This window comes from Theobroma cacao, chromosome 2 (genome assembly GCF_053813885.1).
Source record: "Theobroma cacao isolate CCN51 chromosome 2, ASM5381388v1, whole genome shotgun sequence".
Lineage (NCBI taxonomy): Eukaryota > Viridiplantae > Streptophyta > Magnoliopsida > Malvales > Malvaceae > Theobroma > Theobroma cacao.
In genome coordinates, this window is record NC_142640.1 from 20,960,473 (window position 1) to 20,971,531 (window position 11,059).

At 35.4% G+C, this 11,059-nt stretch overlaps 1 protein-coding gene across 1 annotated transcript; it reads right to left on the reverse strand.

Annotated features, from left to right (window-relative positions):
• Positions 1-200: 200 nt before the first annotated feature.
• On the reverse strand, positions 201-7,334 carry LOC18609105 (FAD/NAD(P)-binding oxidoreductase). Its single transcript, XM_018116431.2, has 5 exons — positions 6,728-7,334; positions 5,301-5,400; positions 5,105-5,200; positions 4,943-5,023; positions 201-679 (listed from the first exon to the last, which is right to left on the reverse strand). The coding sequence occupies exons 1-5, from the start codon at positions 7,270-7,272 to the stop codon at positions 617-619; spliced, it is 885 nt and encodes a 294-aa protein (XP_017971920.2). The 5' UTR covers positions 7,273-7,334; the 3' UTR covers positions 201-616.
• Between the last annotated feature and the right edge of the window lie 3,725 nt (positions 7,335-11,059).

Sequence of the window (11,059 nt, forward strand, 5' to 3'; positions counted from 1 at the left end):
CTTTATATCCTACAGGTATGTTTAATTTATCATTTATTCAATTAATTTTAAACAGATTTATCCTTTTGCGCAAACCCAGGGAACTAATACTTTTGTCCATGCCCCAGCTACGACAGCAAATGACGGGAAAGAGAGAAATGCATGATAGATGGAGATATTCGTTTTTCCACTTTATACATTTGGTGCAAGAGATGAAAATCTAAAGGGTATTAAAAACTTTTTACACTTGCTCTCTATTTTTTCTTTCAACCAAACAAAAGAAATGTTTCTGTCTACCTTTTTCCTTCTCTAGCCAAACAGTGTTAAAAGTCAACAATATTGGTGGTCTATTATTTTTCCCACCATTTGAGTCACCTTTTCCAAGAAAAAGAAGAAAGAAAAAGGAAATCAAAGTAATGTTAGTGGCTGCTAGCCTCTTTCGGCATTGCTAGGTCAGAATATCAGGTTACAAACGCCAGCATACAATTTGAACTGTGCTACGCCAGCACACCTGGACGAATTCCCAAAATTGACCTTATTAGCCAAGCATGCTTCGTTTTTAGCAATAATAGGAAAAGAATAATCATCAGATGTCCCTCAACAATGATACAACACCATGAATCCCGTTTGAATTTCATCAAAAGTTCTTTAGAATCTTCTCACTCGAAACTCCATCCGCTACAAGTATTGAAGTAACTTCCTGCAAAATCAGCTCAGCAACATTTGTTACTCATGCCCTGATTTAGCAACATTCAGCTTACATGTCATGTCTAACTCCCCAACACAGTTAAAATGCAAATTTACCACCCAAGCACAAAATAATAAATAATAATAATATAAAACAGTTTTCTGCTGTTGTTTACTCCCCATTGGTAAATTCACTACGGCGACTATTGCCATATCCTAGGATATGCTAAGTCCTAACAATCTACTGTAAGCTTCTAATGTCTACCAACATCCAAAAACCTAGTCATTCATTCCATGGAGATCAAGCATTTATCTTCTCAATCAGTTGCATCTCAGCCATGCATTTGTTTAACATATAAGATTTCATTTCAATCAGAAGCTCGAAGTAACTGAAGAATGCAAAAGCTTAGGCCCCATATTCACAAATCCATACAAAAAATTAAAGGAGGATGCGAGCAACATCCCCTCCAAAACATGTGTCAGCTACTTGATCGGCTCTCAGCAGTTAATACAATACAACCTGGTTTTCTCATCCCTTTGAATCCTTGGAATTTAGAGGGAGCCAAGATCTTTCACTCTCTATGATCTTCTAATTCTACTATAAAAAAACACACTCAAACCCAATTTTCTCCTTTCTCATCAGCCTATCACCCACCAAAACACACATACTAATCAACTCAAACCATAGTTATTAATATCGTACAAAATATGATACATATCATACGATATGTAACGATAATAATGAAAAATAATACAAATCAAAAGTATATTGCACAATATGCAATACGTATACAATACACTTTTTATAAGTTTTATCCTATTCAATTACTCCAAAACCCATTTATGTATTTATGGTTTTTAGATTGAAACATGGAAAACTACTTTTTATGGGTTTCAGTCATTGAGATTTAAAAAGGATACTAAAAAATTTGTTTTCCCGTTTTGACTTCAAAATGTTAAATCATTTTAATTTTTAATTAATAAATTAACATGAAAAATACATTTCTTATTTAAAAATATATATTATTAAATAACATGTTGAGAGTTAAATAAAAAAAGTTATCTTTTCAATTTATGCCATATAATCTTCAATTCTATTAATATTTATAACATTTTTAAATTTTTTTTTATTTTACATATATATATATATATGATATTTATAATTAATTTGAAAATTTTTTATTGTATCTTACGATACAATATGATATGATATTACTTAATACTAAAAAATAAGATTTTGATACACCATACAATCTAAATTGAACAACGATGACTCAAACCAAGAAATTTAAAACAAAAAAAAGAAATCAGACTCAATTACTCTTCGAAAAAACAGCACCTTTGCAAAACTTTGAAGGAAGAAGCAAGCAACAAAACCCCTTCAAGACATGTCAGCTACTTGATCAGCTCGCAACAATTAAGATGTATACAACACCGTTTTCTCATTCCTTTTGACTCCTTACAATCAGAGGGAGCCATGAACTTTTCCTGCTCTTATTATCTTCCAAATCTCCTATAAAGCCATCAGCCATAAATACTAATAAACCCAAAAATATTACACAACTACTATTAGAAAAAACAGCACCTACAAATTTTACAAGGACTATCACTAACAACTTCAACCCAATTTATTGTCAGCAACAAAAAAAAGAAAAGCTCCTCTGATCTTCTATTAGAAACACCTACCTTAAACAGAATACTGATCGGCTAATAATACTAATAACCCAAGAAACCTAAGAGACAAAAACCCAACAACCAAAATTCTACATATTTGAGCCAAAAATACAGCCTCAACTCCCATTAAAAAATTTATATCTTCCACTTCCATTTGGTCAGTCATACCTCTGACTTTACTATAGCCAAAAATACAGCCTCAACTCCCATTGCCAGTTGCAGTGAGAAGATAATAGAAGAAATTGGGAACACATGTTGCAGAGTTTGGCAGAAAAATCAACCACAACAAATTCATTAATTTCACCACAAAACTCTGCTTATTACCTTGCTTATACATGAAAGTAAGAATGTTGGAGAAACTGAGGCCAAAGGGTGTGAGTCGTGAGAGACATCTCATATTAGAGAGAGAGAGAGAGAGAGAATAAGTTCGTAAGGAAAGAAGTTGAGTTGCAAAAATATATATATCCAAGACATTCAGCTGAAGCAAACAGGAAGCAAGGAATAAAGGACATTAGGCCATTTTGATTCAACTAAAATATATTTTTCAATATACTTTTCAACTCACAAACTAAGGCCCCCAAATTTTCCATATTGTATCTTAAATAACATGATAACTGATATATAATCATTTATCAATAACTATAGAATCTTTTCATTCCAATGTAATTAGTTATATTTTCACCATTAACAAATTTTACAAAGTCAATCCAGTTAACTCTGCTTCCTAAAAAGTAGCTTTTTTTATGCTAACAAAAATCCATGAACATTTTACTTTCTAAAGCAGGGCAACCTTTTGATAGGATACAGAAAGCCCAACATTGCTTAGGCATATGTCCATAATAAATAGAAAAAATCCAATTACTAGGTCAAGCCTCCTCAGAATCAAAATCAAGAGTCAACCATCAAAGCTCAAATATCAAAACAATGTCTACCTCCAATGTAAATGAGGAAATGGAACTCATTCCTGCTTCCTCTTCCCAATTCCCTCTGCAAATTCAACTCCTTCGTCCTTTATCATGTTCCCTCCCCATTAGCTTTAATATTTAAATCTACTTTCTTTTCATTGCTTGGTTCTTATTTCTAATTGTATTGAGGGCGGATGATTGGTAACAGGTTGCTATGGGGATGAATTTGAAACCTCCAAGGTGAGTGCACACTAAATTGTTGCATGCGTACCCCATGCCGGATTTATTTATTTACATATTTTGAGGTGTTTCATTTGTGTTGGCTATCTATCAAACCATATCAGTGTTGGACACGAAAATGAAACCAAACAGGTAAAGTGTTAAGCCATATTTGTGCTTCATAGCATTATGTGCATAGTTACTAATATTAATACCTCCCCTCGAACTGTGAACCAGATTTTGGGATCTAGATTGCCATACCTTTACATTCTTGGAACTCTTGATGCACGACCTAGATCCCTAAAAATGGGTACTAAACAGTAGGGATACGATTTATGTGTCTAGCATGGCACTAAAAATTTGGACAAGGCATCTTTGCAAAAGCAATTCATAAAACAGAGCAAAGGAAAGTTATGTGATCGTTGCTTGATATGAGTTAGCGCTTAGCTCAAAATATGGCATTCGAAAAGTTCAATCATGAGCTTATTTTTCATAGAGAAAGAGAGAGATAGGCACGGGTAGGAGGGAGGGCAGGATTTCAAGTTCAACAAGCAGAACTATGTTATGCTGCTGCAGCTACATGAAGAAGAAGCAAAAACAAAGCCAAATAGATTAAGGCTTTCAGTTTATTCCACCTTGGGTTCAAAATCTTCCGGCCCATAATCCATTCCAGAAGAGCTTTGTACATTCATCATAATTGGGTTTAACAAGTTATTATAGTCTAGCCCAAAAAAAAAGGTATTGGGCTTATTTATATCTTCATATAATCTTGTTGATTTAAATTGGCTAACTTAAAACTTATAGTAAAATCTCTTCTTGCCATTCAAAACAATTTTTTTTTCTTGACAAAGAAGGCCATGGACGTTTGCTCCATATTAGCCAAAAACAACTACTTTATTTCATGAAATTTGGTATGTTAACAAAGAATGGAAAATATTGGATTACATATAACAAATATTATAAGCGATCCAATAGTTGTATCAAATTGTACCACGACCCAAAATTGTACCAATGTCTAGGTTTGCATTGCAGCCAAAAAAGTATGTACGTTTGTAATTATAGCATATTGTTGCTCTTCCACAGGCCTAATATAATCTAGAACACTTGACAGTTTTACTCCAAATTCAGTGATTCAACTGAAGACATCTCACTGTTCAAGGCATAGGATCAAAAAACTTCAATACATATTCTATCATACACTCAAAAACAGAAGAAGTCAATGGTTAAGGAGATTACACCATTACTTGAAGCACACACTAAAGTTAATTAACATGCAAAACTTTTTCCTATTATTCAATAAAAGAGAAAGCTTGTATCAATGGTTAATTATTGCAATAATCCCAAACATTGCTTCTCAAGGAAAATAACAACAGACAAGAACCAAGTGATAGATATCCACCAAAATTCCAGAGATAATCAGAAAGATTAAACAAAGAAATCAGTGACAATCGTTGAATTAAAAAGAAGGAGAAACAAACCTCGGTCATTTGTCTTTGTCCACAAAGCACTGCACCAGTGCCCTTAGGGCTACGAATTTGCTTGGCCCTAGCAAAGGCAGCCTGCAAAAGTCAATGCAGGTTGTGATAATTCGATTCTCACAGGATCAAACAATATTAAAACATGTGAATAGAGCACTCTACCTGTACATAGCCACTTTCGCCAGTCCAACTATTATCAGGCTGTGATAGTACCGGCACAACCTTAACACCAGAAGATTCCCAATCTTTGAACCTATCCTATAATAGGAACAAACAAGACCTTCAAAATCAAGCAGAAAAGATTTGCTTATTCTAGAATATAGAAAAGTCTAACAAAGTGGACAATCAAGAACCAGACCTGGTAAGCCATTCTCCTAAGGTTTCTAGCCCCATAATAAAGCCTCACATCAGATCTCTTATAAGCACCAAATCCTGACTCAATGAGAGATCGAATTGGACTGGACAAGAGAAAGTAAACAGAACAAGTAAGCTACAAAGAAATGCCTGCAGGAAATGTATAATAATAGGATTTTTAAATAGTCAACAATATCAAACTGTATTGCCATTCGGAGATATCTATTACAATCAATAAATCAGTTTACCGAGCAAAATAGTAAAAAAGAAAAACATATGAACAAATAGAAGCAACAAAACAAACACATATGCACACTTTACAGGATCTACTCTTTCTTCCTTTTAAATGCCAATAAGTGCCTACTAACAGAACTCTTCCAGACGCTTAAGATGTTGAAATAAAAAGAAGGTGATGGAACTGATCTTCTTCCAAAGTAGGAAATACAATAAAGAATGATCACCTTTGTGCATCACAGCAGCCAATAATAAAACAATACACAAATATTTCAATTTCTGTTCCAGTTCTCAAGAAGCGAGATTTAATGGACTTGAAAATGATTGTTCTGCAGTTAATAAGATAACAAAAAAAAAGGTAGGTTGGGGGAGGGGTGCATTAGTCATATCGAAAGGGAAAGCTATTACTGCAAACAAGAAAACAATACATATAAACGATTCCCATGAGCATGCCAATGCAGAAATCAGTGGCAATTACTATATCCATCTCTAGATATTAACCATTCAAAGCTTTAAAACCTTTAAAACACACATGAATGTTGATGAATTAAAGAATCATGCATCATGGTATCATCAATGCAATCTTCATGCTGTTGAATATGAATGACTATAAAGATTCAAACAGTTGGTTTACGCTAAAAAGAAAATTAAAAAAACAATATCAAACATGAAGTAGATACAAAATAGTGAGGGCAGGGTATTTTGTAAATGATGTCAAATTGGTGTATTAAAAAGTATGAGCCCAAAATGGAGTACTTAGTAGTCAATTTTCCATCCTAAAAGCATCAAACAACATTTTGTAAGACCATGTACCAAATGAAGATACATATACCATTATGTGCAAAAAGAGAAAAGAGTAAATTTTTGAACTTCAGAGTGCACAGTTTACAAGTTCTTCCAGAACCATTAAGCAGTCCTAAAATTACTGTGCAGAGAATTCTACTACCACAAATCTTTCACTACCTTAAGAGCAAGACCAGGGCTTTGCTCAAATTCAACGTAAGAATAAGAAAAAAACCTGGAGCGCAAAATGTTCATACAAATTTTCACCTAATTTAGCATCTCAAATGTGAGAAGTGTTCAAATTCTACAAGAAACAAAGCATGATAAAACAATAGAGCTTCAATTTTTAAATTGAATTAATTCAAATACCGCATAAAGATTGGTTATTAAAGTACTCCAACAAAAAACCCTAACCTGATTCCCGACCCAGTCGCGAAAATCAAAACCGTCGGATAATCCTCAGGCGGATCGATCTTATCAACATTGAAGCCATTTCCTATCACTTGACTAAGCTCCACCACATCCCCTTTCTTCAACCCGCACAAAAGCTCCGCCGTCGATCCTGCAACGCTCTTCACCAAAAACTCGAACACTCCACCAGCTGCCGCCAGTGACGGCGGAGATGCTATGGCCAGGAACGACGGTTTATCCACGTCCGGCAGCCGCAGCTGGAGGTACTGTCCAGGCAGAGTATGTGAGGACGCTAGGTCCGGAGAGTCCGACACGTCGATGCTAACGTGGAAGAGGGATTCGGCGGCGGGCTCGATTGATGAGATTGGGGTTGGAGTCCAGACGCTGGTGTCTTGGCGAACTGCAGCGAGAGTGGCGAATCGTCGGCGGGGGAGGTGGTGGCGTAGGGTTAAGGGGTGGAGGGGGAGGGGGAGGCGGCGCAGGATAGACATGGGAAGCAAGGAAGGTCTAGCGTGCGCATGGGGTAGAGAGGGTATAGAAACGGACATGGTTTAGGTTGGCGAAGGAGTATAAAGAAGGTTATGGCGGCAGGGACTGGAGAGAGTTACTGATCAAGGTGCGCGGAAGCTGATGAGTGGCGTTAAAAAAAACGGGCCCTGAGCCAGTTTTCGAGCCTCCACGTGGCATTTCTTCGGGGTGTGTGATCCTGTAATTCTGGAGATAAGTAGTTGGGCCTCCTTATTTTAGTATTTTTTATCATTTATTATTTTCCGATAAAAGGGAGGTTGATGCTATTATTTTATTGTTTTTGAAAGGAAAAACAAAACTTTACAGCTTAATCATACAAGCGAGGCCGACGGCCATAACATCATTCATCAACAAATTCCAAGCTCCAACAAGAGGAAAATCAGAACTAATGAATTCTTCAACCAAAGAAAAACCTTTGTTAGCCATCAAGTCAACCAAAGCATTACTTTCTTGGAAGATCGTGGAATCCTACCTTGCAACTAAAAGATAAAGAGTATTAACTAAACTTGTTGAGGTAAAGATTTAGAGATTTTGTGAATGATTTTAAACATTATTTGGTTTAGGAATATACTTTAAATGGTTTCAACTGAGTTTTGGGAAAGTTGAAATTCAAATGGGACCAAAAGACTTTATTTTTTTTGCTTTAAATAGCATTTTGGAGCCAAGGTATTGAGACTTGGCTAAGGAATATCGATACTTGATTCATGGGATGAATAAAGTCTTGAAACTTTATAGGAGGTCTCGAGACATGCTATCTAGAAAAGCAAGTATCTAGATTTTGGTTGAAAAACCCCAAATAGAACCATTCTATTTCAAAAGTATAACTTAAACCCAAGGTATCAATACTTTAGTGTCATACTTCAAAAAATAAAGGATAAACTTGTATTTTCAACCCTCAAACTATAAATAAGGCTCAAATTTCAAGACCTAGCCATCTTTTCATTTTTTTTCAACTAAACTAAAGTTAGAAATATAAACAACAAATTTAAATAGGGAATAGACAAAGATTGGTTGAAGATTTTCACTCAAGGTTTGATTAGAATATGATTTTATGGTGTTAGAAACCTTATTGATACTCGTTTAAATGTTGCTACGCACAGTGAAAAAGTTAGCATCTTAGGAGAAGTCGAGTTCTCGTTGAAAGTTGAGGAAAGGTTTGTATGCTCCATAAAGATGAATGGATATACCACTTTTAAACTATTTTGGTCTATAAAACTAAAAGCATGATTTGATAAGTTACTTGGTTGATATGATTTCTATAACCACTTTATAAATGAAAATGTGTTTGTTATTGATCCCATGTTTTGAAAGAATTTACAAACTTATATATATATATATATATATATATATATATAGATATATATACGTAAACATTCTATTATGTATTAGTTTTCAACAAGGAAAGGCAAGTCTTTTCAAATATGTTAAACCAAACCACCGTTTCAATAAGATATGTATGGATTACATGAAGTATATTGATTTATAATATGCATGTGATGATGTTTCTACATATTACATGAGATAAGCATGTATGTATGCTTAGTGTCACGACTCGTCCCGAGCCATGACTGGCTTGAGGACCTGATAAAGGTAATCCACCAAGCCCACGTAAGCTTGATACATCTTTATCATCACTTGACTTATCATTAAAAGACTTAATTAACATTGAGTTTTCAACTTGAAGAAACAAAAAGCAAACATCTCTCAGCTCAATATTCACTTACAAGGAAGATACGGCTGACTATACATGCTGAAATGTCGAGAAACTTGAAGAAATCAAAGCACCAATCGATCTTAAGGTTGAAAACACGAAAATATTGAAAACTTGAGAAGCTTTAATTGATCCTATAGCTTCACCAGTCGATCTTATGGCAAATTGCACACAAATTTATAAAGAAAAGCCTCATTCGTCGATTTTATGGCAAAGGGCAATCAATTTAGGGCAAAATACACAAGATCCTTGAAGAAAATAGCCCTAGTCGATCCTAAAAAGAGGTCTAGTTGACCTTAAAGAAGAAAACTTGAAAGTGACAAACTTTCTAGTAAGGATTGATTAGAGAACACTTGTATTTGTTAGTAGTATTAACTCAATAGGTAAGTAACAACAATGTCCAAGAAGGGTGAATTGGACTCTAAAAAATTTGGAGAATGAAAACTGTCATGGCCTAAATTCGAGGGTCTGTGACCGGTGTACGAGCCCAGCAGGCAAGCTCACTAGACCCGAGTAAGGCTTAGAGTTCAAATTACATAACACATAGCCAAGGGGTTAATAATAAAATATTTGTAACAATTCAAATATATTACATTATCCCTGGCTCACAATCCATACAATTATACATAAGGCCATACATTGGCCATCAAATTGGGTTTGTACATAACAACCTTTATAGAATTAAAATGTCACATCGTGCCTGACACATTTTACATCTAATCAGACATGAAGGCGAAAGGCCCACATAGATTCAGCGGAGTGACACATGGGGAGGGAACCCTACCGGATGCGAATTACGTGTCCGTCCAATTGACGATACTTACCACATAATCCCATAACTTCTCTTATCTGCACATGGTACAACAGACGGGTGAGTCATCTACTTAGTGAAAGGATGCTATCACAACATAATATTTCATATATATATATATATTATATCTAGGCTCATCTAGCCATAATATATTCATATTTAAACATTTCCAACTCAAGGTGCAAAGATCATCCTAATGTCTTACATGCACAACTCATCATGTTAAGTCTTGCCAGATCACATCTCAACTGCATGTCATATCCACAATTTACAAATTTTGTGTCCTCACATCAAATCATATCAAATCAAGGCTTACCATTAAAGCCATTGCCATCAAACTAAGCTTCAAAGGCACACCTTAGTTGCTAAGCACAACCTCAAGTATCATTCATAGTCAGCCACCATAATTTCATATTCAAATCAAACCATGCCATACTCAATGCATGTCATCATAGTCAAATGAAATCAAATGAGTGGTCCTACCCTGGACACAGTTAGATCACACATGGTGGCCAACCAGCGGAGAATCAGATCGCGCTCAAGGCAAAAGTCGCTAACGGAGAAACAAATTACACACGTGCCGAAGCAACAGGTGGAGAACAGATCATGCAGGTGCCATAACAACGGACGAAGGATCAGATCATCGACCGCAGTAAACTCCCGATGTGGGCATCACCCGGAGTAATCTCAACGGATGGCATCAAAGCATTATAGATAGGAATCACAAGCTGGATTAGTGCCACTATAACAACCCTATTCCTGATCATTACCAGCGTCCAAGACTTGCGGGAAAACCCGCCAAATCCCGAACAAGCTTTAGTTGAGATTCTTGTTAACTAAATCGAACATTTTAATGCGTAAAGTAATCAACTCAGATTTCCTTATAACGGTCCACGTTGTGACGACTATTTAAAATTCTACCGACTTGTATAAATATGATTATTTACTTAAATCGAATAATAAATTTCAATTAATATCGGTAAATAGATATCAATCTCCAAATCTAACAAATTTTAAAATACATTCAAACATCACACTTAGTATTCGATACACAACATCAAGGTTGTTTGGTGATACAATTATGATAAACTAATTTTTTTTATACAACCAACCATCCTACATAAACATGAACTCTATGTAGCGGAGCGACTCGGAGTGGAAGTCTAAGAGATGCCATTACTTACGTCGCAACGAGTCAAAATATGCTGAGGCAATACACGCGAGCTGATCATTTATCTGTAACAAAGGGGAAAATAAGGGGGTGAGTATCATAGACTCAGTGATC

What these genes read in the sequence shown, in the direction of transcription:
- LOC18609105 (XM_018116431.2), bottom strand. Translation starts at nt 7,272, where the DNA reads ATGTCCGTTTCTATACCCTCTCTACCCCATGCGCACGCTAGACCTTCC. An exon ending in GCGACTGGGTCGGGAATCAG is followed by an intron (nt 5,401 to 6,727) that starts GTTAGGGTTTTT and finishes TCTCTTGTCCAG; the next exon opens with TCCAATTCGATCTCTCATTG. An exon ending in TTAGGAGAATGGCTTACCAG is followed by an intron (nt 5,201 to 5,300) that starts GTCTGGTTCTTG and finishes TTCCTATTATAG; the next exon opens with GATAGGTTCAAAGATTGGGA.